The 27,097-nt window shown below is 36.5% G+C and overlaps 3 protein-coding genes across 4 annotated transcripts in view; 1 reads left to right on the top strand and 2 right to left on the bottom strand.

Annotated features, from left to right (window-relative positions):
• LOC148952129 (dnaJ homolog subfamily C member 11) overlaps positions 1-140 on the top strand; it is a 63,839-nt gene extending 63,699 nt beyond the window's left edge. The window contains exon 12 of the mRNA XM_089089575.1: positions 1-140. Coding sequence (XP_088945701.1) covers positions 1-41 — 41 coding nt within the window. The 3' untranslated portion in view covers positions 42-140.
• LOC148952130 (uncharacterized) lies at positions 91-26,838 on the bottom strand. 2 transcript variants are annotated; one of them, XM_089089580.1, is made up of 3 exons: positions 26,772-26,838; positions 5,922-6,082; positions 91-412 (listed from the first exon to the last, which is right to left on the bottom strand). In XM_089089580.1, exons 2-3 carry the CDS (start codon positions 6,064-6,066, stop codon positions 168-170), a joined length of 390 nt encoding a protein of 129 aa, XP_088945706.1. In that variant the 5' UTR covers positions 6,067-6,082; positions 26,772-26,838; the 3' UTR covers positions 91-167. The 2 variants fall into 2 exon arrangements, with proteins under 2 accessions (XP_088945706.1, XP_088945705.1); XM_089089579.1 differs by lacking the exon at positions 26,772-26,838 and adding an exon at positions 26,626-26,764.
• Positions 8,010-8,384, bottom strand: LOC148952131 (uncharacterized). Its single transcript, XM_089089140.1, has one exon. It carries the CDS (start codon positions 8,382-8,384, stop codon positions 8,010-8,012), a length of 375 nt encoding a protein of 124 aa, XP_088945266.1.
• Positions 26,839-27,097: the final 259 nt, after the last annotated feature.

The following is a 27,097-nucleotide window of genomic DNA, read 5'->3' on the forward strand; positions in this document are numbered from 1 at the left end:
CGCACCGAGTAAATGAAATATCAGGACTTCTGCCTTCATAGTCGGCGAATGTGTTTTATTGGCATAGTTTGGTGAGAAATAAACAACAGATTGCGAATAATTAATTTTATATGTCAAACAAAGTGGCTTAGTGAACATAGTAAAAAAAAAGAAAAGAGAATTAGTAATTATTCCTTGTATTCTTTAAGAACAGCCTTTTCTTTGGCAAAATTGTAATTAAATTGGGATAGATCAAGTTTCTTTACGAACGGGAGTGCATTACTGGAAGCAGAAGTTGAATTTTTCACCAGGGCTTCACATTGAGATGAAAGTTGAAAAGGTACTCCTTCTAATTCGGAATATTTATTTGTTTGATTATCTGCTCCAATTGGGGTCGTCTCAGCAACAGTTGTTGCACTAGGTGCTTCAGGCTCTGTGAAAGAGGGAGACTCTTAGTCACGACCGTCGTCAAATTCCTACTAATTTAGCTTATTTCAAGGTTCATTTTGGCTATTCTCAGATGATTTTGGTTACATTGGTTATGCTCATTTTGGATTACTTATACGAGTTACTTTCTTCTCTTAATGGCACTTAACTTTTCAGTCAAGAAAATTATTTTTAGAATTCAACTGGATTAAAAAAAAGTTTCTCAACGAAAAGTAAAGGGCGATATTAAATTAAAAGGTGAATTCATACAAAGGTCAAAGTTTGAACGAACATAAATTGCCATGAACAAAGAGTTGGGCTACTGCTCCTCCCTCAAACCCTCCTCGAGGCCTAAGTGTCATTTGCGTTTTACTACAAAAGGAATAGATTGCTTTAAGTATTGTCAATTAATATGCTCGTGGGTTTTATTTTTCTGCCAAATTTCTAAACATATGGCCAAGGGAGGAAAGAGTGGAGAAAATAAGTATCCGTATAGAATGGTAGAACTGAACTGCTAGTAGCATACGTATTTATATCGAAGACTTTTTCTTCCCGGAACATTTTTTTTATAATGCTACAATAAAAAGAATAGGCGCTTCTCAAAATACACCTCGTTTTCCTTACTGTATAAATTAGACGTTTACCTTAAGAGAGATCCAAGGGACAGAAACATCATTCTTACTTGTAGTAGTTTTGTTCGTTTCAATCTTAACTATTATTCAGTGTTCAAAAAAATAGCTCGTTTAAAATTTCTAGTTTTATTTTTATAATACCTAAATATTATAAAAATTATGCTTCACCCCCTAAAGACAGAATTCAGAATAAAGTGGAATTCTAAGAAAATACTTCAGTGCACGTTTTGCATTTAGAAGGTCTTTATCCAGTATGAACCTTCATATGGATGTATAAACGAGAACTCTGACAAAAGATCTTTGTCACTTCACAATTATACAGTATTTCTGCGATACGAACTCTCATATTTCTGGATAAATTAGAAGCGAAAGAAAATACTTCAGCGCAGACTATACATATGTAAAGCTTTTCTAGTGTATACACTTGCATATGATTGGATAAATAAGGACCGAAAAAAACTTTTTATCGCATATCTCTCATTTATAAGGCCTTTATCTAGAATGAACTCTCGTACGTATATGAATAAGTTAAAACAAAAAGAAAATTAATTATCACAGACTGTACATCTATAATGTTTAGTTCTTTTTTCTTCTGCTAAAGGCTATTTTTACTGAATTAATAGAATAAAATAAAACTATGTCACAGGAAAAAAAGAAAGACTATTTAAGGCTCTTGCTGGAACTTAGTAAACAACTAACCATGGGGAATCAGGCAGCAAAGTCAGTCAAATCTGATATCATATCCCAGAGAAGCAAATTTTTGATGGATACATGTGTTATACTATCACGCCAAAAGGTAGGTGTGTTAAATCATCTTGTATATGGAAGATGTAATTTTTGTCAAAAATTACATTTTGTTTTGATTTTACCTTTCGTTACATAAAAAAGTAAGTAGATATAAAAATTAGCTTTCAAATGAGTCGGTAAACATCTCTCTATGTTTCAGTACCCAACTAGCAGTGAAGAAAAAAGAGACAGAAAAAAGGAAACATCACTGCTTCCCATGCGAAAAGGTCATTTTCCTTGCTACTCAAGATGGGACTGTATTTCTCCTATAAGGGGTTTTCGGCTACGATGATTCTAATGACGCAGTTTTCATTTCGATCACAAGTCATTTTCGAGGGGTCTCAGACCATTTTCGAAATTTCCATAAATTTGTTTGCGCAATATACTTTTACTATTAATTTTAATCGAATATAGTTGTAATCGAATATACTTGCCATTCCTGAATCAGCTTCAAATGGGGATCATTTTTCACTTGATTTTTTTTTTTTCAAGAACCATTTGAGATAATGCAAAAAGCATATTGGTTGCGAATACTGCAGCTATAATATCATTATTATGTTTGGCTCAGTAATATTTGTAGTCGTAGTCAAAACAGCAGTGCCAATCGTAGTACAAACTCTGTCCCTATATTAGATACCATAATCATTCAATTGATTTAAACTGATTAACATTTATTACTTTAGAACAATTCTCTAAAAAGTCATGACTAATTCTGAGTCGAAAGAGCTGCAATTGCAAATGTGAGCCATTTTTGGGATGGCAAAAACTCAGAAAATGCCAAAAAAATGAATTTTTCAGGTACATAAGAACTTGATCCAAACATAGAGTCCTCAGTGAGTGTATTAGAGTACCTAATCCTTTACTTAAATTACATTCACACAAAAGAAATTTCTTAGATAATTAAAAAAAACGAATTTTTAACTTATCTCGCTGAAATTGAAATCAAACTTTTAATTCTCCCCCTCTATTTGTGGAATCATCATTTCTGTGATAGTGGCATTACCACACATGCCACAATTAAATCTTTTACGAAGAAAGTTTGGAGAAGGTGTAAGAGACTTTTGAATAAACCCTTGGTCTTAGTTCGGTTTTTCCTTCTAAAACAGTTGAATACCGACACTGGCCCTAATTTAAGGGGCGCAACAGATGACATTTATCATGTAAGGATTTCTGTCACAGAAAGTCTTAGAGCTCAAGATTTGATTTTTAAGGGGCCCTTTTAGGAGTTTCTAAAACAAACGGGTCAATTCAATTCAATTATTCGCTGAAATTGCCTTACGTAGAATGTCTAACTCAAGACAAGCAGAAATTATGGAATTAAAAGGAAGAGTTCACTGATGAAAATGCATTCCACATTAGATTGATTAAACTAGACTGTTATAGACATATTGATATCGAAAACAAGAATTGCCCAAAGTTTGAGAAGTATTTGACGTTATAATAAAAGAAGAAAAACTGCAAACAATATAGCCTATACTGGTTTCGGTAAAGGGCAAATGACAATTCAGCCTTTTGGGAGGACAGATTACCAGCATTACTATCCTTATTTGTTGCAATGTATATTGTTAAGTAATTTCTAACTGTTCTCAGTTTGACATTCTACATGCTACAATTTTAAATTAGGTCTTTATTTTTCACGAAAACACCTTGCTTTTTAAGTTAATTCCTAGACTTAACGAATAAAATTTATTCATTTAGGACCATTCTCTAAATAACTCCTGAAATAGCGAAAATTTAGTTAAAACGAATAAAAATTACACAACATTAGTGTATTTTATATAGAAGTTGTATCCTTTTGACTCAAGGGTGAATACAAAGAGTATATGTAATTTTAAAGAGTGGAAATTGACCCTAGTGTCATTAAAAGAACACCAGCGCCATTTAGCATTTCTTGGCATTTTCCAGTTGTATAATTGTGTTTTGTCTAGTAATTGATATCGAACGCTTATAACTACCCAAATTTTTCAAGTATTCTAATAACACTAAGTTTGCTTTATTATTACACTAAAAAATGCCAGAAAACGCCAAATGCTAGATGGCAATGGTATTTTTTCGATTTTAGCGCAAGTTTCCACTCTTATATTTACCCATGCCCTTGGGGTAAATCCTTACCTGTTTTATTTTTATTTTAGCCAAACTCGTTTAGGTCAATTTTACTTTGAACCATTGTGACTACATCATTTATAGAAGTCACAAAGCGAGATGTTTGTGAAGAAGCTGAAGAAATCGTGTTATAGCTCCAAAATAACCTATATGCCAGAGATTAAGGCTTCAGCAACCTATGTTATCGAGTTATCTACAATTTGTCCGATATCGAATGAAGCCAGATACCTAAGCATGAGTCCAGAAGCACTATCCCAAGCAACCAGCTCCAATCTTGATAAAAGTTAGATATTTGAAATCAGCGCATAAACTGAATATAATTCACCCTATATTCCCCTGAACCTGCTTTTTTTTTCTTGTTAACTTAAAGGTGGGGTGCAAATCTCCCTTTGCTAGGTGTACCCAAAACATAAAAAAAAAAAAACTAAAAATACAATAGACACATGATCCTTTACTAACTGTCCTGTATTACCTGCACAAAGATGGGGAAACTGCCTCCATCCTGTATTTGGTCCAAAGAACCTCTCCCGGAAAAAAAAAATTAAAAGTTGAAGGGAACGAAAAGAAATTCGCTTGTATAAGATGTAAAACAAAAAACGAGCAGAGTAACCGAAGATGAAGGGATAAAATCTTAAAACAGACAACAAACAAGGAAACCAAACTTAAAATGAACGTAGATAACCATCAGTAGTTGTTGTCCTCAACACCCCCCCCCCAAAAAAAAAGTGAAGGTTCATTTGTGCTTTACTGAAAAAAGCTATATTTTGAAGTTTTTGTTTTCCTATTTATTCCAATATTAAAAAAAAAATCACAAAATTCAGTTTATAAATATGCTTAATTTTCTGTAAAGAACTAATGACACTCCAACCTTTTTGGGGGGCGGCAAAACCCACCCTTGTTTGTAATAATTTTAAAATGTTTTGAGTTTACCTTTCTTATTCACTGTAATTTCTGTTCAATTTAGGGACTTTCATCATTCATAATAATTTAAGCCCGTTTAGATTTCATATCTTTGTGGACTATTTTTCATAGTCTGAAGTTTTTAATTTACTCTTTGCTAAAACCATTTTTTTTTTTATTCCCATACGTTTTTGGACGAATTTCACTCTGCGTGGTAGTATGTTCTCAGAGACTGGGAGCCTTATATGTAGGTTTCTCATAATTTTAAATTAACTGACTATCTCAGAATGTTCGCTAGATTGCACTCTGCTTATTCGGGCTGAAATTTCTGCTTACAGCACAAAGTAGCCAAACGGCACTGCTGTGTCATAGTCTCTCTTGTCACTTAAAAGCTACACTATAACTTAACATGTAAATTCGAATTAGCCCTCTTTCAATATTCTACGAGCACCGATTCGGTACAGTTACTTTGGAACAAAAAAAGAAGATGAACAAAATAAATAAGCGCGCATCTGTGACTGTCTTTCTCAAGAAAAACACCAAATTTTGGTTCTTGTAGGTAGAGGGCTGAATCTTCCGTTGTCTAGTTCTCAGAGGTGCTGAATTTCAAGCTGTAATTTTTGTCTAATGTTGAGGCTGTTTCTCTTTCTCTTTGTTTTTTTAATGCTCCAAAGGTTTTTTTCTGCAAATAATTTTTTTTTAGTTAGCCTTAGTCGTAATATTTAGTTATATAGTCGGAATCAGCATAAAAATTAACACGTTTTTTTACATGTATATATGGTTTTAGAATGTTGGTTACTATTGACAAGGGTCAATCTCTACTTAACATTAATTGCCTTGAGTGGTTTGAAAGGTGCACACAGAGGAGAAGGGGCAGGGGATATTTCTAGGGGGCGAAGTCCAGGCATACAAATTGCATTTTCTAGTCGAAATTCTTCAAGTTATATGGAACAGGGTGAATCTGAGGACCAACCTAAGGGAGGAATCCCCCTCAGTGTGCAGATATGCTCAGACTATTTCTTCTACATAATGCTAAATAGTCCAAATGACAAAAAATAATCGTATTTGTGGACAAATTAATGTTTGAAAACTCACTTGTGCTTTGATTTGCCTGATTAAAATAAGACGGCAGAGGCGGCAAAAATGTGAAGTCGTCTCGTGTCACTCCATGGGATACAGGTGGTTTTTCTGACTCCTTTTGTTCCTGCTTTGTCTTTTTGCTACCAAAAAATCCAAACATACTTGAAGTTTACAGTCTGTGTAAAAAAGAATCAACAACACTATTTAGCATCAAGGTAAAACGAAGTTTACATAAATTACCACAAGCTTTTTTTGTTATTTTTTACATGGGCATATTCTTATAACCGCCTAAATAAGACATAATTAGTAGTTAAATTTCTGAACGACGGTTGCATTGGCTTTACACAATCGTTCTACTTATTAGGAGTTTTTGGGGGGCTTTTATTGTAGAGGTAATCCCCCCTTACACTACGACCCACCATCTCTCTTCATAACATCTTTTTATTTGTTTTATTTTCCCTTTGGCTGCTCAATTTTACGTTTGAGGGAAATTTCCAGGAGGAATTGTTGGTAGGAATTTTGCGAGTGGGAGAATTTCCGCGGGGCGAATAAACCGGACCCCCTAAAAACCAGCATTAACATATCACATTGTTCTAAGATACCTGCCCTATAAGTTCAAAGCGAATCCATGAAAAAATACCAGACCACCTCTCTGCTAAAAAGTTGATGGTAGAAAACGTATTTGAGCCTCCACAGGCCAGCTTAATGCCTCCAATTTTTGTCAAATACCACAAAGATCTTTGTCAAACTTAGGCAGTGATGGAAAAAAATTGTCAAAAGTCAGCTTTCACTAAACAAAGTTCTAAACACTGGTTTTCTCACCTACTGCTCTCAAACTTTCCTACGAAATATGCACAACTTTGTCATATAGATAAGAATCAAGAGGAATCCTCAACGTTATCTTTGAAAAAAAAAAAGATAGAAAAATCAATTTCATGATGTAAACTTCTTTATTGCACATTATTAAATAAATAAGAGATGTTTTTAAAATGACAGTAAAGAGCAATATTAAAACTTAAAACAAACAGAAATGATTCTGTATGTGAGATAATTCCATTGTATTCCACATTCCATTACCCCATTACTTATTCCATATTATTCCTACACTATGTAAACGTTGGGCCCCTAACCCTAATTATCCTCAGATAAATGTCCTTTTTCTTAATTTAATTCCCTCCACAAAGTTATTGTTTACCCCTTGCTCTTGCTATCAATGAAATATCTTTTCCCATAACTCTAAGCTAAGCATAAATTTAAGCTTGTTTCTACGTTTGCTGTATTAATCTGTTAGAAAAAGTGACCAATTAAAGTAAGGGTAAGTGAACTAGACAGTGACTCATCGAGCCAGACAAAGCGGTTCCAAACTCCGTTTTAGGCTAAGATTCGGCTTCAAGGTCGAATTCATTAATTACAAAAATTACGTAATTAAGACCTTGGGTAAACCTTGGCTATTGGTCAGAACTCAAAGAAAACCCACCCCTAGAAGCAGCGCATTGACTGACTTACTTGACTTTGACTTATGCCCCATCCGTCCTTGAAGGTCATTTTGGGGCCTCTTCTTTAACCAGTTCATTGATATGCCTCCTGTAGGCGCTTCTGTTGTCGGCCAGGCGGCAGAGTCGTGGTAGGTTGTAGGGTGAGAAGTTTTTTTCCATGTCTTCAGAGGGCGACCTATGGGGTAAGAACCGTCTACTCGTCCAGCGAAGGTTATCTTTGGGACACAAGTGCTTGCCATGCACTGAGTATGTTCAAGCAGTTTGAGTTGCTGTAGTTTTATTTTATTCAGCGTTGTGTATTTGAATTTCAGATTGTGGAGAAGTTTGGAGTTGGAGATTCTGTCGTGGTAGGTGATACCAGCGATGCGTCGTAGGGATTTGATTTCAAAGGCAGCTAGGCAGCGTTGATCGTCTGTTTTAAGCGTCCAGGATTCACAGGCATAGATGGCGATCGGAATAATGAGGGAGTAGAAAAGTCTCGTTTTGAGAGTTGTTGTTAAGTTCTTATTCCTCCAGATGGGCATCAGAGCTTTAAAACTGGAGTTCGCTTGATGTCTTTGAGTTGGTTGTTATCAGAAGTAAGTAAGCTCCCAAGGTAGGTGAAGCCTTACACCCACTCAATGGCATCTCCAGCAAGCTGAAGGCTGAGATTTACCTGTGAATCGAGCTTGCGTGAGCAGCGCATGGCTTTCGTTTTCGAGGTGTTGATGGCCATCCCGAAGAGGTTGGTAGACGAGTGAACGCTGTTAGCCTGAGATTGTAGATCTTGAAAGGACTCGGCTATTAGGTTTATGCCATCAGCATATGCTAGTTTGTCTATCACCACTCCTTCGACAAGCGCGCCGGGTGGGTTGTCTGCGAGTGAAAGGGCTGCAGTTAGGAAGAGATTGAACAGCTCCGGTGATATTAGGCAACCTTGAAGCACTCCGGTAGAGGTTTTGAGGCTCTCGGTAAGTCCTTCTCCAGTCATGACGCGCGTCATGTTCTGACATTTTACAATTTAATAGTAAGTTTCTTACCTTTTTTCAGTGCTTACAATTTATTATTTTCGTCTAGGTTATAAGTTTTGGGAAGTCGATAAGTTTGATATAGGAAGCAAGTCCTAAGTTACTGGGGTATCTTCTACAAAAGGAGATATTTTGTAAATACGGCTGAAAGGTCTGAGCCAGTTCGTCGAGTATATATACAAGATCACCATTCGGCAGAACTGGAAAGTCTTCTCCCCCACTCAAGATCTGCTCAGGGACCTGAAGCGACATGAGAATAGAGACGTTTAAAAAAGAGTCACAAAGAGGGTCTTTCTCCCCCTAGAGACGATTTGGGTAATCACAGGGAGATAACCGCACTAGATGTAATTTACTTAGGTTATCCTACTTAGAGAGCAAAGGAGGAGCCTCAGTACCACTCTGGCCCCCTCCTCCAGCCTCTAATGCTGGTGGCAGCAGACTAGCAACTCTGCCAGCACTGACTTGCAGCAATTCTAACACGCCTTTCTGAAGATACAGGATAATTTAGTCTATAATTATAGCCCATATAAATTACGCTAATACCCACGAAATTAAATGCCATCTAATAATTTAAAACTAAGAGGGATTAACCATACCCAGGAAATACGCTTTAGAAAAATAACAGCACTTTCAACCAAAAGGAGAGCTCAAAGGCATAGCCAAAACGGAATGGACGTAAAAAAACATGCAATCCATCTACGTGGTTTGAGATTAAAAATAAAAAGAAATAATTTGAGAGAACCTCCAAGAGATTATTTTTGCGAATTACTTAGAATATGCCGTGAGTTTAAAGAGGAAGGTGCGGGAGCCTGTACTTAGTTGTAATCTGCTAGGTGAGAGATCACATATTTGGTTGTGTAGGGTGGTGTAAAGCCTGTCCCTTAGAGGCAACCTGCCAGTTAGCAGGTTAAAATATTTAGCAGTTTTGGCAAAAACTGTTGATTGATGCTGAAGAATTGAAGTCTTCAGAGAAATAGTGAATTGGTAAAACATAGAGGATTTTCCCAGGACATTTAATAGTTGTGCTATCTAAGCGAAAAGATTTTCGTTGCGTCTCTATAAATGTATGCGTGTTTTTCTCTCGGGAAATAGACACGTTGAAACTTGTGAAATTTATTTCATGTCAAGAGATTTTTTAGAACAAATTATGCCGGGACTTGATACTTGAGCACCAACATTTCGAGAAATTTACGATACTAGGAAAGTTCAGATTTATGTCAGATGCACCTAAAAAAATAATACGTTCTATCTCTCTTAGGAGAAGAGAGGAACTTTGTAGGCCAAACACGGAATACTACAGATGATTTCAACAGTTTCAACAGAACCGTGGAAAATTTCAGACATCTGGTTTCAACGGGAACTTCGCTTCAGCATATAGAAAACGTCAACGGTTGACGAAACCAGATTTGAATCAGCGCACGAAATAAAGATTTATACACAGTAGGTAAATTCCCATCGAGTTCATGGATAGCTACTTCTCCAATACAAACAGAGAGGGGAGACCGAGATAAACTCCAGAGTCACAAGGAGTTGTTTCCAGAAAAGGAATATCCAAACAAGGAGAGAGATTGGGAATTAAAAAGGGTGGAATCATGGAAGAAAACACCCAGAATTGAGCTTGGGTACCAAGAATATATGGACGCCAGCATTCATGGAAACCCAAATAGAGTAAAAGAAGTGGTTAAAAATACGCAGAAATCAAGGCAAACCAACCCACTAGATGCTAGGCAAAATGAAGGTGATCTGCCTGATAGGTATTGGTCATATGCCGGCCAGAGAAGTCTGAAACTCACAGATTCAGAGAATCAGATAAGAGAAATTTACAAAAATAAAAAAAAACATCCCCCAAACAATCAAACTAGTATGAGCTAAAAATCAAGCAGGAGATTATGAAAATCTAATGTTTCTAAAATTTAAGAGCACAACTGGCAGTGAGCCTGGGTACCTAGAATATATGGAGGCCCTCTGAGGTTGATCCCTAATATGCAAGAAATCGAGGCAAAGCAACTCATTAGATGTGAGGCAAAATGAGGTTGATCCCTCTGATAAGTAGGGGTCATATGCTGGTCAGAGAAATCTGCTACGCACAGATTTGGAGAATGGGATAAGAGAAATTTATGAAAATAAAAATCCAGATTGTTCAAACAGTCGAGCTAGTATGAGCTCAGAATCAAACAGGGGATCGTGAAAAACTAATAGCGTAGATTCTAGGCTATTTATGAGTTACCTAGAACAAAAAAAAGACGCTGACAGAATAGCTAGGGAATAAAAGGAGGAGGCAGATAGGAGAGAAAGTGAGCGGAGAGATGAACAAATGATGAGACTTGTGGAAAGAATTTCCCAAGCAACTCAACAACCGTCTACAAGAGATTTAACATGTACTGTAGGCCTTCAGCCAATGAGGGGAAACGAAGATATATATTTATACATTTCGAATTTTGAGAAAAACGCGGAATTAAATGGTTGGCTGGAACAAGATTAGATAACCATAATATAACTCTACCTGAATCACAAGGCATAAACTACCTTTTCGGCTTTACCAAGGGATTATGCAAGAGACTTTAGAAAATAAAAGAACTGATTTTTCCCTGATTCGAGTTACCTCCAGAAAACTTCCATCAAAAATTTTGAAATGAACTAAAAAGAAATCCGGAAGTTTGAAAAAAGTTCCAATATAAAGTAAAAGATCTAACAGATGGGCCAAGATGGGCTATTCTTAGTAGAATAGCGCTCGGTTCAACTATGAGATTGAGCATCTTGTGCTGTGCATAGGGGTCTGGGGAAGTGGAGGGGGGATAGGTGCTACAATGTCAGTAGAGAAGTTAGCAAAAATAAGCCTAGCGTATAAAACATTTACCTTTGCCCACCCATAACCTTGTTTACACTATACTACTGTCATCTAAAGCAATTCATTGCTGATAATTTTAGTCACAAACCAAGCAACAATATCTAATTTTATGTTTGTTTATTATTTATTATGTAATGTTTTGAATTTAACCAAGTAGCATCTTTGCTTAACAGTAGCTTTTCTTTACTACCACTTGAAGAAAAATGCAGTATTGTAGACTTAGGGTAGGCACATGTCACCTCTACTTTTTTTCACTGGGTGTTCAGTATCTATTGTAAAATAGCTTCCCAAAAAAAGTTTTCAGACATCTTGAAAATTGTGTTTTCACAAATGTTCCAACACTTTTTCCCCTGAAGGATATCCTATGCTCCTTGACTTGGCGGATGTAGACCCCTTCTCCCCCCCCCCCCCTATCATAATATTGGAGCTATGCTCCTGGGTAAAAGTGTCAGTGTCTGATGAAGTAACTTTGATACCAGTAACTAGACATAAATACCACTACCATTATCGGTTTACTTGATAAATGTGGACATATTTGGTAAGCTGAAGTTTTTCACCGCGAATTTTTCTTTTTGGTGATTTTTTTCTAAAAGAAAATGGTTATTTTTTTTGCTTGCCTTCAGCGGCAACCCTGGGTATCTGCTTCAAATTTAAGAAGCATGATCAAAACAACAATGAAGATTGTATGGAAACAACATTGTAAAGAAGTATGGATTGCATGAAAGCATGGAAACAACAGCAACATCTTAAGAAATTTATAAAAATTTCTAGTGTATATTTACCTCGAGTTATCAGAAGGAAACCCAACCAATCGTGAACCAAACCACTCTCGGGACACTGTGGTGTACACTCTGGTACACTGCGTTTTTTTTATGGATGGTGAAGACCTCCCTTCACAAGAGTGCAGACGGCCTGGTATTGTAATTTATTTTCGTTGTCATTAAAGCTTGTTCTAATGGGCAATACTAAGAACAACCCCCAAAGTCCCCCCAGACCCTACCCCAAATATTCCCGAAAAAGTTGCCCCATCTTGACTGGTCTAGTCTCTCTCAAAGCTCACATGATGGGTCACCTCCCCACCTTCGATGGTGGAGGTGGCGGCATATGTCACTATCCATGATGAAAATGAAAATGACTTTCAAGAGGTCCTTTCAAGGAGCTCCAAAAAAAGGAAAAAAATCTCCCCAATCAAAAACAACTCCCCTCTCCTTGCACCAACTCCATTTTCACCAAACCTTGGAATATGCCTAAAAATATCTCCTGAAACCCCCTTTGAGATAAATAAAATAACTCTAATAAGAGGTGCAATTTTCAAATTGCTAAAATCAACATTTTCATTAAACATCAACCGTGATGGATCTTTGCTAACAGCTCTCCAAGACTTAAAAACCCTTTTCAACATTCCAATAAAGTCTGCTCTCTGGAACCCAAACCATGACCCAACTAAAATAGTTGTGCACAACAGTCTTCCAGGAATATCATAAAAGGAGCTAAATGAAGGACTCTCTGACAGAACTGGCAACCCAATCGCAGTTGCAGATGTCATTCAACTGGGCAAACCAGATGCTAATGGCCAAAAGTCAAGAAAATCTTTCCTATTCACACTTAGAGAAAAAAGGAATATCCCAGGCCAGATACTCCTCTTTGGACAAATAAAACCACAAAAACCATAAAAGCCATAACCAATCCAACTACAAAAATGTCTAAAACTGGGACACATGACAAACAAATGCAGTGAAATCTTACAAACATGCAGTAAATTTAAAAGTTCCCATCCCAAAAGAATGCTAATTGTAAAAATGATCAGCCAACTTGCAAAAGCTGCAAAGGCCCCCATGATTCTTCCAATAAAATATTATGCCCTCCATATAATAAACAAGCACTAACACTCTAAATAGCAGCAGAGAAAGCTATATCATATCCATTTGCAGCTCTGGAAGTAAATGCAGCCCAATCACCCCAAACTAAACCCTTTATGAAACCATCTAATACTAACTCACAGAACACCCAACCCCAATCTACTCAAAGCAACAAGCATCCCCCAAAGGACTCTTTCCCCAAATCACCCCAGCTCACAATCCAACCGGAGAGAATCATCAATGCTGAGCCAACTAGCCTCCTCATCCAATGAGAAGAGGTTTGCCTGGCCACCCCTCCCAAGCAGAACTGAATTAGAAGCATTACCAGAAATTAATCCCTTATTTAATGACAAGCCTGATGAACAACCAAACAAGCTAACACCTAACATATGACTCTTCTTATTAAACTCTAATGCAGTTGAGTCTATGAACCTACAACAGCCACAGAAAGCAACAATCATAAATGAATTGGCGAACATGTACTTACCCAATCACATAGCCTACTTATTGAAGCAGAAAAGGATCTTGCTTTACTCTTAGCAAAGCTAAACATTGACTCACAGTCAAATGAAAACTAAAGCAACAAAGCAGCACATCCCAATACTTCAGTGGAATGTAAGATCACTTTCAGAAAATAAGTTAAATGAACTAATATATTTTATGAATACAAATTTCATTGATATTGCTTGCCTTCAGGAAACCCACTTGAGCAAAAACCAAATAAAGTCCCTGGGATATACTATACTATCCTGAGAAAGGATAGGTCATCAGAAAGAAAAGGTGGTGGTGTAGCTTTAATAATAAGTAATAATGTCAAATTTTGTGGAACTAATTTTTCATATTTTTTAAATGATATTGATACAATTGGAAATGTATGGCTGAATAACACCAAAACTTACATAATAAGCTTCTGTAACCTAAATGGCCAAACTACAGATGCTATTAATTTCTTCAGTTATCTAAGCATTTCTATTATGCTAAAAAAAATAATTATTTGTGGAGATTTTAATGCCCACAGCCTTTTCTGACCCCAATGTGTGTCAATAATAACACCCATTATGATAATGAAGAAGCGAAATTATTTGCAACTATTTTCTCCAATAAGCTAACATCAAATTATAACAGCTATTCCACCCCAATTTCCATAAATCCCGTATACTAGCCTCGCCCAGGTTCAGAGTATATAACTGTCCATTCACAATTCATGAACTGAAGCTTTAATGCTTCAGTTCATTAATTCTCATTAATGAACTTTAAAACTAATGTTACAATAGCTGCAATAAGACACAACGTACATGGATAAAAAAAGATCTTACCCCTTCTTATGAACAAGAACTCTTAAAGTGCTATAACAATGCATGGGCTACATCCACATTCCCAAATGTTTGGAAATACGCCTCCCTCCTACCAAGGCTGTACCCAGAGGATGGGTTAGGGGGGATTGAACCCTCCCGAAATGTTTGTCTGACTCGTAAAAACTTGGCAGAAATTGATATAAAAACATTGTTTTTGCTTTTTTTGAGGTTTTTTTGTGTAACCCCCCCCCCCGATTTTTTTTTAGTAAAACCCCCTCCGAAAAAAAAATCCTGGGTACGGCCTTGCCTCCTACCAATCTTAAAGAATAATAAAACCAAATATGACCTTGTGTCTTACAGACCTATAATGATTACTCCTGTGCTTGAAAAAATAACAGAGAAAATAATTTACAATCAACTCCTTTGGTTTGTTGATAAGAATAATACAATACCTTAAACTCAAACTGGTTTGCAAGAAATATCACTCATTGACAGATGCTTTTATCTTATTAACAAATGCTATAAATGAATCTCTATCTAAAAATAATGTCCTAGTTGCTGCATTCCTAGATTTTGAAGGGGCATATGACTGTGTGAACCACCAGATCCTTTTAGCCAAACTTGCAAATCTTGGATTACACCCAAAGCTAGTATCCTTCATAAAATCCGTCATTGAAAATATATATTTCATTGCTTGTGTAGGTTCAATCTCCTCGCCCAAAACTTCAATAACCAAAGGTCTTTCACACGGTGCAGTCCTTAGCTGCCTCCTCGTCCCCCTATTTCTCTGGGACATGAGCCTCCCACACACCAATTTACTATGTTAATGATCTGGTATTATGGGCAACTGGCAACACCTTTGAGATTACACATTCAAAGTTGCAAAAGTCACTTTTCCAATTTGAAAAGTCAAATTGGAGTCAAGTCAAAAATCATCCAATTCCATGATAAGTGCAAAACTAACGCTAAATGGCATAATCATTCCAGAGGATAATCAAATAAATTACCTATGTCTTATACTTGACCAAAAACTACATTTCCACTTTCACTGCACAAATCCTATATAACAATGATATAAGAAAATCAGAATAATAAAAAAACTACTATCCACACCCTGGGGTTGTAATGAGAAAACTACTCCAGTTTTATAAATCCCATAACTTACTTACTTAGAACTTAGTTCCTCCTGCGCCATTGGTGCTACATAGGGCGTTGACTAAGCCTCTCCACTCGTCCCAAAGCAATGCTGCAGTGGTGACATCTTCCCATTCTGGTATGAACGAGGTCTCAGCCATCCTCAGATCTCAATCAAAAGTTTGCTGCAAAGTGTTCTTTGGACGACCTCGTCTTCTTCTGCCGTCTGGTTTCCAGTCGTGAGCTGTCCGAGGAAGGCGGCCTTCTTTCATGCAGAGTACATGGCCTAAATATGGTCACCTCTTCTTCCTCAGAACAGCAGTAATGAGAGACTGTCCTGTTCTATTCTGGATTTCAAAGTTACTGACTCTCTGTTGCCAACTTATGTTTAAAATTCTCCTCAGGCACATATTTTCGAATGCAAGAATTCTTTTTTTGAGCTGCTGATTCATTTTCCAGCACTCACTAACATAGAGGAGTATGGATAGCACATTGCTACTGAAGAGACGTAGCTTCAGTCACAACGAATATTTGCTGCTTGATGGGCTTATGTCTATTGAAAGCTCCAGTTGACCAATTCTGCGTTTAATCTTGGTCATTATTTCACCATCACAATCAATCCAGCTACCCAGGTATTTGAAGTCCTTCACCTGTTCTAGACTTGTATTCTTGTGATGCAGAATAAGTGGTGAGCTGGTGATGGACATGCTCTTTGATTGTGTCTTGTGGCTTGAATGCTTAACCTGACATTTTCTGTAATTGCATCAAATAGCTGCTGTAACCTCTGTTTAGAATCTTCTAGCAAGACTACATCATCCGTAAAATCTAAATCACAGAGTTGCTTGCTGCTTACTCTTATGCCATATCCAGAGTTTTGTCTTAATATATTAAGAAACATTCCTGACACACACCAGACATTATCTTGAAAAATCTGGTTGTACCATTCTTGGTCTTAACACAGCACTTGGTCTCTTTGTATAGGAATATTATCATGCTCACTAGTTCTTCTGGCACCCCATAATACTTATTGACTCTCCACAAGCATTATTGGTCAATTGAGTCAAACGCCTTTTCAAAGTCAGTAAATAGTAGATATAACTTGTTCTTCCATTCTTTTGATTCATTGACAAGCGTTCTCAGTACAAATATCAAGTCAGAGCATGACCTGCTGGTTCTAAAACCATGCTGCTCTTCTTGCAGATGTATATCTAGTGCCTCTCGTATCCGGTACAATATAATGGAAGCCAATAGTTTGCACGGTACTGGCAGAAGGTTGATACCTCTCCAATTATCGCACACCATTGTGTCTCCCTTTTTGAAGATTTTCACCAATATCCCCTTAGTCCATTCATGTGGAACCTTCCCTATATTCCACATATTGGTGAAAAGGGCAATCCACACAGAGAGGCATCTTCTAATTGAATACTTCAGTATTTCTGCTGATTTTCTGTCTATGCCAGGAGCTTGTCCGTTTTTTAGCTTATTTGCTGCATACATGACTTTGGCAGAGCTTGGCAGGTCTGTATTTATGTCAAGTTGTAAAAAGGGGGTATCAGGTACATTTTCTCGGTCACTAGGTCTTGGTCTATTTAATAATTTCTCGAAGTGGACAGCCCACCTTTTGTCAATTTTATCAGGATCTGATAAAATCACTCAATTCTCGTCTTTGACCAGGGTGATTCTGCTGCTCTGTTTCCTGACCATCTCATTATTCAGCTGGTAAACAGTTTTAGAATCACACTTTTTAGCAGCTTCCTCTGCTAGCGCAGCTTTATTTTTGAGGAAAAGTCTTTTATCCTTCCTAGCACTCTTTTTAATTTCTTTGTCCTTCTCCTAGTAGAGAAGCTGTGAAGCTGACAGTGCATGCTGTGTGGCAGCAGTCAGTAAGGTCTGCCTAAGTACCTTAGGTTCATCCATCAACTTCCAGGTGGTGTCAGAGATCCACCTTTCCTTTCTTTCTGAACCCCAGCTTTTCTTCAGCAACTGTAGTGTATACACTTTTTACAGTGCACCCCTTCATTTTAATGTTTTCTGTTATGCTGGCTTCCACTGCTAGAGCATCAAACTTATTCTGTAGAGTTATACAAAACTCTTCAAACCAGATGGTCATGCAGTTTATCCATATTGTAAGGTTTCTTTAGGTTTGAACTGGGTTTCTGAGGGGCATGAAGTTTGATTTGAATGCAAGCAACCATAAGTGTATGATCGGACTGTGCATCAGCTCCTCTGTACCCACGTACATCTAAAAGGTTTGTGCGCCACCTGTGGGAGATCAGACAATGGTCTATCTGATTCTGAGTTGAGCTGTCTGGTGACATTCATGTGTACTTATGCACTGTTTAGCAGTCAAAAAAACTTCTGGCAACAATAAGGTCATTACTAAGTGCATAGTCTACTAGTAACATCCCATTTTCATTTATTTCGCCAAGTCCATGCTGATCTAAAACTTCAGGACAATACCGATGATCGCTTCCCACTTTTGCATATAAGTCACCAAGAACACACAGTACATCATGCTTGGGGATTTCTTTAGCAACAGCCTGTGATATTTTGTAAAAAATGTCCCGGGTAACCCCATCTGCCTCATTTGTTGGCGCATATCACACGATCACCAAGAACTTCGTGTGTTCTATAACGAATCATGCTAACATTATCCTGTCATTCACAGGTGTTCATTTGAGAACAGATCAATGAGCTTCAGGGGACAACAGTATTCCTGTCCATGATCTATGATGGGTGTCATTGACACTGTAGAATAACATATATCCATCCTGTAGGTTCTCATGGCCAATACCTTTCCACCAAATTTCATTTAGGGCCAGAATGTCAATTTTGTACTGTTTCATCTCTCTGAGAACTTGCTTGGTCTTTGATAACTGACTCATAGTTCTCACATTTCGGAATCCAATTTCTGTTGGTTGCTTTGCAGTCAAGAATTGTGTCCAGAGGCCCACTAGGTTTGTTATCAGCAAAGAAGATGATTCATCCAAGGCTATTGCTGACGTTTCTGTTGCTGGGCGTTTTTTTTACAGGAACATGTAGCAAACCTATCGCCCAGCCCTCCTCCTTCATCCTGGCATGGGACAGGCTGTCATGTCAATGAAGCCAATGACAGGTGGAGTACAAATTGATTGTGGGCTCATTGTTTATGGTGCTTGTGCAAAGACCCAGATGCAAAAATCAAAACAACACTAAATGATATAATCCCCCTCATATTTGGTCTATGGAAACCAACAAGTACTAAGTTTCTGCTTACTGAGAGTGGATTATCAACAATAAATGAAAGATGAAGATTTAAAAAAAATAAATTATCTGATGAAAATTGAAGCCAATAGCTCAAATACCCTGTATAACTGGTTAAGAAATCCATCCATGTATAGAGGCTTAGCAAAAGAGTTTGCCACTGCCCAGAAGAAATTTCTAGTGCCAGCAAAGCCTATTGCACCCACTCCCCTCCCCCCCCCCCATGGAATTGGTCAATCCCAACAATAAACACTAATTTCTCAGAGTGGACTAAAGAACTTACCCTCATTGCTTTCATCCAGAAAAAAATTCCTGAATTTAATACAATTACATATAAAAACCATTTCCCATTTTTTGTTGATAGGTCCAAAACGAATGAGAAGGTCACAAGTGGAGCTTTTCTCTTATCCCTCAACACTCTAAAGGGTAAGAGAATGTATGACAATGGGTCTATCATTTCATCCGAGTTAAATGCCATGGCACTAGAGCACCTTATGAATAATCAACCTTTGATTCCTAATTTACAAAATATTATAGTTTATCCTGACTCTAACCAAGCCTAGAGCTGCTGTACTCAGCTTCTCAGTATAAGATGGATAAAGACACATTATATTGTCTTAATATTATTGAAACTCTTGCTCCAAGAGGCATAAGAGCATACCTTCAGTATGTTCAAAGCACTGTATATATAATTAGGCAGTAAGTTTACCGCAGATGATTCTGGCTCTTCATTCTCGGTGCAAACAAAAGGCTCCTCCCACTTATTCATGCATTAGCGGGTTAGTGTGTATGTGTCAATCAATGAGAAATGGTTTTACCAGAAAATAAATAAAATGCATTTCTTACTGCTCTGTATAATCTTAGACCTTTTACAGCACAATTTCTAAAATATTTCTAAAACTTTTTTAAAGGGGAACTATAAGAAATAATACATTTTTAGCTATATATTTCAAAGATTTCAGCCACTAAATTTTATGTTTGATTTTCCAGGGCAACAGAATGGCTAACAGTATTAATATTAAATTATTTAATAATAATTTCTGGTCGTTTTGAGTTTGAGTTATTGTAGGCTTCTATTTCTACTGATCTTAATTTTAATATGGCCTTTACTTTTCTTTAAAAAAAAACTTTCTTTTTTTGTAAAGTTTTTGTAGTATATATATATATATATATATATATATATATATATATATATATATATATATATATATATATATATATATATATATATATATATATATATATATATATATCAGAGTGTACAAACAGCTCCTCTCATTTGATCTGCCATTTGCAGTCCAATTACACTGGAACACGTATTTTGGCAGAAACTTTCTCAAAATGCCTTTAATATATATATATATATATATATATATTTATATCAGCACATACAAACAGCTCCTCTCATTTGATCTGCCATCAGCAGTCCAATTACCCTGGAACACGTATTTTGACAGAAACTTTCTCAAAATGCCTTTGAAATCAACTTGAGACTTTGAAACCTACTTTTAATTCCTAAAAACATCTAATAATAACATTGCACTACTAATTACTGATTTTCATATATGTATTGGAATAAATTAATTTAAAATTAGTTTCTTCAAAATTTAGTGTTCCAATGTTAAAGCCAAGTTTTGAGTTCAAGAGAAATCTGACTTGTCTACCCATGAAAAGATCTAATGTTGCTTATGTTTATAAATTCTGTGGAGCACTCACACCTTGGTCCGGGTTTTTATAATGGGTGAGATAGGGAAAGATCATACTGCTAATTATATATACAGTGGTTCCAAGCCACTCAAGTATAACTGGTAACCATCAGGCTGATGAGATTGTAAATAATGCTCTAAATATTGACCAGCCAATTGGGAGACCAATCCCCATTACAGACATATAGTGCTGGAGATCATCAGAGGGAATGTTAAATAAGAATAAACCAAATTTATCTCCCTTCTCCAATAAGCATCTCTACAATATATCATTGACAAATGGGCTAAATTTGCTGGTGTTTTTGTATCAGTTTTCTAATTCAAGTGGTTCAATTACCTCACCCCCAGTGTCTTTGCAGACATTGCAATGCAAAAAATGAAACAATTGACCATTGCCTATTTGAATGTAATATGCTGATATCTGCACATCAAACCCTGCATTGTAAACTGTTAAAGGGCTTCAAACACCACAAATCTCAGTATCAGCTAAGAGTCTAGCTGACCATACCAGCACACAGAGCACAGAAATCAATGTAAATCCTCTGATATTTCAACTCCAAGAAACAAAAGATTTACATCAAGATATCTAATTAGATTCAAGATAAATAAGGAGCAACTTGCAGTAGCTCATTTCAAATCACAGAGCGAGTCAAACAGAAAAGGGCTGCTTAGTCTTGAGTGTAAAGCCCACATTTGCTGAAACAGAAGCAGAAGAATAATATAAAAAATGACTGTAACACTAGCATTTATTAGAAATGTCAAATTGGAAAAGCCAAACATTCAAGAAATTTGTATAAAAAACACGCAAAGTCAAATTCTTCAGAAACATTACATTTTTTGTGCTGATCTTCAAAAAGTCATTGAGTTACCATGCATAGATTCCTTGGAAGAAGTAATTTTTTTAAGAAGAATTATGGTATTTGATTAAAGCTTTGTCTTACTTGGCACTCAGGCCAAGCCCATAGCATTAGCTGTATTGTGGAATGGAGTTATTAGTAGAAGAAAAAAGGAGACATCTTAAATTCTATGTATGCCTTTTTTGTCACTTTAGGGATACCAAACATATTTGCCTTTGGCTAGATAACTGTTCTGGGCAAAATAATAATTGGACAATTTTCACCTTTCTAGTCAACTTGGTAAACTATTTTAATGAAGTTTCCTGGGACAAAGCTGAATTTTTTAATTTAAACCTGGCAGCATCTTTCTGGTTACAGATCCCTTTCATCATCAGGTTAAACACTGAATAAAACAATGTGGGAAAGCATATGATTTCAATGATTTAATTGATTGTTTAAAAAAGTCCATTGTGGGAGAGTTGACATAAACTATTCACTGCCAAAGATACTTTTGAATGGCAGGATAATACTTCAAAAATAATAGTAAAAATTCAGGACCAAAGTATGCTTTTCCTGAGGGATATAGTAAAAATGCCATTCTTTGGAAGAGAATGGCATTCTTTTCTTAGAAGAAAGAGGAAATGCCCTTCTTTTCTATTCAACTGAATATGGAGGTGCTAGTGTGAAATAATGAACTTTTTACAAGCAAAATATTTAAAGAAGTTCCCAGCACCAAACAAATAGAGACAAAGTGCATACTTTCTCATGTCATCAAACTTATCAACTACATAAAACCTATAATAGGCTTGTGAAGTTGATAAGTTTGGTGAATGAAGCAATTTCTATATTATTGAAATATCTTCTATAAGAGAAGATATTTTGGATATTCAGCTCAAAGGTCTAAGCCAGCTTGTCAAATGTATAAATATATAAGAACAATGTTCAGTAAGACTGGAAAGCTTTCCCCAACTTAAGCCTGAGCACAGGTTCTGAAGTGGTGTGATATATATATATATATATATATATATATATATATATATATATATATATATATATATATATATATATATTAGGGTGGTCCTTATTTTTCAAAGTAGGATTTCTTCAGCAGGCACCCCCTAATCTTGTTTCTATTCTTAAAATACCACAGAATCCCAAAAAAGAGCCAAATATATTGACATTAAGAGGTCCCTACCAGAGGTTAAAGTTTTTGGTTGCTGCATGCTCATTGATGATTGCTCAATGCTGCATGTCTTGCACAGTTTTCAACAGTCAACCCTACACTATAGTACAGCATGGTAGCTTTCTGAACTGCTGGACTTATTTACTTATTTATCTGCAGGCTTCCCACAATGCATTTCAACACAGGACGCCATTTTTGTTGTATGCAATGTGAGTGAAAATGCAAATTTCGTTTTTTTTTAGTTTTATGAACTGCAATATATTAATTATGCTTCACACTGATACAGGTAACTTTATTAATCAATGGACAGCATGGACTGCATGGTTTGTACAAGTGACAGTACTGATACAATATTAAAACCAACTACAAGAAGTGAAACAGACATATGGCTCATCAGGCAATTATCAGACACTCTGATTTCAACAAAACTACCGTCGAAGAAGGAGGTCATGGCGCTATTTTATCACTACAAGCAAGTGACGAACAAGACAGTCCGTGAAGCGGCACATTCCACAGCCAATGACGTTCTTGCAGTTTGGGCAAGGCACACATTCCAACGAGGCTCAAGAATCATGTGGTAAACAAAATTCAATGTCTCTTTTAGGAGTATGACAACCTTAAGAGAAATAAAGAAAACACAGCCAAGAGTTCTTAGACATTGAAAAAGAAGGACGAAGAGTGGAAAGAGGTCCTCGACGTTTTATTTGACATTGCCCACGCCCACGCACTGGAGATGATATGTATACAAGAAGACCATGAGTTTCTGTTAGCGCAGCGGGAACCAGGACGCCATGGAAAGATGGGCAGTGTCCCCAAGGTTTTAGAAATAAAAAGAGCATAATCTCAGAAAAGAAAAGAGTACCATGACATAAGAATTGAGACGGAGAGGCAAGAAAGAACAACAAAAGGACAGAAAGTGACACTGGAATCATCATCTGACATCGACACTGACAGCAAAAAAGGTCAAGAAATTAAAGACCGTGAAACAGAAGATATGAAACCGTCAACCTCAGCAAACCTTCAAAACAGAGGAAGAGTATACATATTAGATGAAACAATGTCAGCTTGTCTGGATGTGGCTAAAGTTAGTGACAGAAGTGCTGCATTACTTCTTGTTCTGACTCTGCAACACCATGTTTATGATCCTGTTGAATACAATGTCAATTACTCTTCAATTCGCAGAGACAGGATGAAGCGGCGCCAGGCAATAGCCGAAAATCTACGACAGGAGTTTAAACCAACAGTTCCTCTAACTATTCACTGGGATGGAAAACTCCTAGAGGATATCTGCAGCAGACAGATTGTCAATCGCCTTCCAATTTCGGTCTCTGGAGTAGGTGTAGATCAGCTTCTTGGCGTTCCAAAGCTGGCCTGGGGAACTTGCCAAGCTTCTTCGGCAGCAGTTTTTGAAGCAGCTGTGGCTTGAAACATTACAGATAATGTAAAGTCCATGTATCTTGACACCATATCTTTCAATTCCGGTCCAAGAAATGGTGATTGTATCCTTCTAGAACAAAAACTTGACAAGGACATGCTTTGGTTTGTTTGTCAACATCGTATTTTAGAAATAGTCTTAGAAGCAGTGGTTCTTCATTGCCTTGGTCCTAGAAAAGGCCCAGAGATAACAATTTTCAACCGGTTTAAGAACACCTGGCAGTTTATTAAAAGAGCAGACTTTCAGACAGCTTCATCAGATGAGGGTGTGTTTACAGCTGTTTCACATGTAATCATAGATATCATAGCATTTGCAGAGATGCAGACACTACTGCATCAACCCTGTGATGATTACCGTGAGCTTTTGGACTTGACAATGATATTCCATAGTGGCACACAATCTAAGGGAATCTCGTTCAGAGCTCCAGCTGGGCTGCATCAAGCAAGGTGGATGACAAAGGCCATCCATGCACTAAAGATCTGGATGTTCAGAAGTCAGTTCAAACTCACAAAAAGGCAAGGAAGGGCTCTTGCTGATATTTGTCAATTCACTGTGATCATCTACGTGAAAGCATGGTTTCAAGCATCGTCAGCACCATCAGCCCCTTGCATTGACTTCCAACTTCTAAAGGACATCTACAGCTACAGAAGAATATCAGAATCAATATTAAAAACTGCCTTGAACAAAATAATAAGACACCTATGGTACTTATCAGAGGAATTGGTGGCACTCGCCTTCTTTGACAACAAAGTATCAAATGACACCAAACATCATATGGTTACGGCTCTGCAAACATCAGGAGCAGAGTACCCTCTGAAGAGGATAAAAGTGGACCCGTTGACACTCAGGGAGAAGAAGTTAGAAAACTTTGTCACGCAGAATACCAACAGATTCTTCAGCATTACCGGACTGTCTTTATCATTCCTAACTAAGAACATTGATCTGTGGTCAGTTGACGAAGACTACCAGACAGTTAAAAATATAGTGCACAGCATGAGGGTAATCAATGACATTGCTGAACGTGGTGTTGCACTGATGGATGACTATAACAAACAGCACACAACATCTGAAGAACAGAAACAGTTCCTGTTGCTAGTTGTTAAGGAGTACCGACAGCATTACAGTGATCGAACCAAAAAGACACCGATGAACCAGTCTGAAGCCCATATGTGAACTGTGTAGTTTGACAATTGAAGTGACTGGCCGCTATTACTATTGCTGGACACTATTGCAAATCACTTATTTTCTATTTAGTGTACAGCAACTCAACAGTCATGTTTGATATTATTTAATTAAACGGCATTATTTTGCGCTTTTTTTTTTTATCAAAGCTCACTTACACATTTCTAATAGTTATGGTAGAGAACTCTGAAACTGAAAATAATGATAAAATGTTTGTTTATTATTCAATTATAATCAGAATGGAATCATTTCAGACCGTGCCCCATAAAAAAAGAGTAAAAAAAAATTTTTCCATCTCTTAAGGACCACCCTAATATATATATATATATATGTACATACATTTATATATACATAGAAACAAAATCTTTTTAAAAAATCTGTAAATTTGTGTATTTTACTATGAAGACTAAGAAAAATAATAATTACCGTTCCTGAATCAACTGCAAATGGCAATTTTTCTCACTAGACAGTTTTGTTTTTAAACATGTATTTATACTTTTTGGCATCTATTGACTATTTTGCTTTTTGGGGCCTGGTATAGGCCTAGATAAGCCCCTTCACATAAGGAAACATGTTAAGAAAAGGATTCTTTCTTCATAATATGCAGAATAATCCTAGTTAACACATTTTACATCGGGAGAGCCTTTATCTTCACTTCTTTAATTGTTGTACGATTTTTTTTTACAGATTTCTGAAAAATAAACATGGATTCAACTGCATTTTTTCTATTTTCAAATACTCTATCTATGTACTTAAACAATATCAGGGCCATCTAATTTATTTTTCTCATCACATATCAAGACAAATAGTGATAAATTAGGTTAGGTTAGATGGCATTTGGGTGTCTTTTTATAAACAATTTTCAAGACTTAGAGAATAGACACAAATATTTAGAAATGTGATAGAAAAACTGGAAATACAAGGAAAGAAGTGAAAATAAATGTCCTCCTTATGCAAAATGTGTTAACTAGGATTTTTCTGCATATTATGAAGTAAGGATTGTTTTCTTAACATGTTTCTTTATGGGAAGGGGCTGTCTTAGGCTTACAACTGGTGCCCCATTAAGGGAACAAAATGGAAGTTGCCCCATAAGCAATCATAGAACTACAAAAGAGCATAAATAAAGGTATCAAGTGATGTTTTCATTTTCATCCTAGCTAAATTATGTTGTAGGGTAAGATGACAGGTGGCCTAAATTGCAAATTTACGTTTAAAGCTTGTAAGCCTAGAAATAACAAAGGGGCTGATTTATTAACTTTCTAATACCTTGTCAGAGTATATTTTTGGCAATGGATTCAATCCTGAGAGTTTTATTCACCTTACTCAACTGCTTTTAGGAAGAAGCCCCTAGACTAGAATTGTACCCAAATTAATCATGGAAGGAAAAAACTACCTAACTTTGTATTTTTGTAATGTTTAATTAAGAATAGGCTATGCACAAGACTAGGCTATGATCCAAATTTGGACAGCAAGCTATCCTAAGAGTTTCCCTTACCTAGATGAACACCTTTCCAAGATGCCAAATATACTAAAATTAGCCTATCCCAGAGGAACGTCTTTGGTATTGTGAGTTACAAAGTAAAAAGATACAAAAGGATAAAAAAACAAAAGGACAAAATGAAAAAGCTAAAATTAATGTACTTCACGTTTGAAACATTCAAATATGAATGTGATGTAATATTTTACAGTGCTGATAACTACTCTTGTCTAATTTAATTTCTGAAACTGTTCGAAACTGTTACAAAATGATTTTTCGCTAAATATGCGCTCTTCGCGTAGTCCTGCTTGGGTTTGGTTAATTAGTTTTTACGCTAAGTTCAGACCTTTAAGTTCAATCTTTGGTTCATATCCATGGTATTTTGAATCTTCCCAACAACGCATGCGTTTTCAGCACTACTATTTTTTTTTCTGGTGCAAATCGATGGACCAGACAGTGTAGTCTTTTATTTAACGCAGATCTTTGTTCA

The sequence above is a fragment of the Artemia sp. Qi Xiang Cuo genome, chromosome 5 (genome assembly GCF_049724085.1).
Source record: "Artemia sp. Qi Xiang Cuo chromosome 5, ASM4972408v1, whole genome shotgun sequence".
Taxonomy (NCBI): Eukaryota; Metazoa; Arthropoda; class Branchiopoda; order Anostraca; family Artemiidae; genus Artemia; species Artemia sp. Qi Xiang Cuo.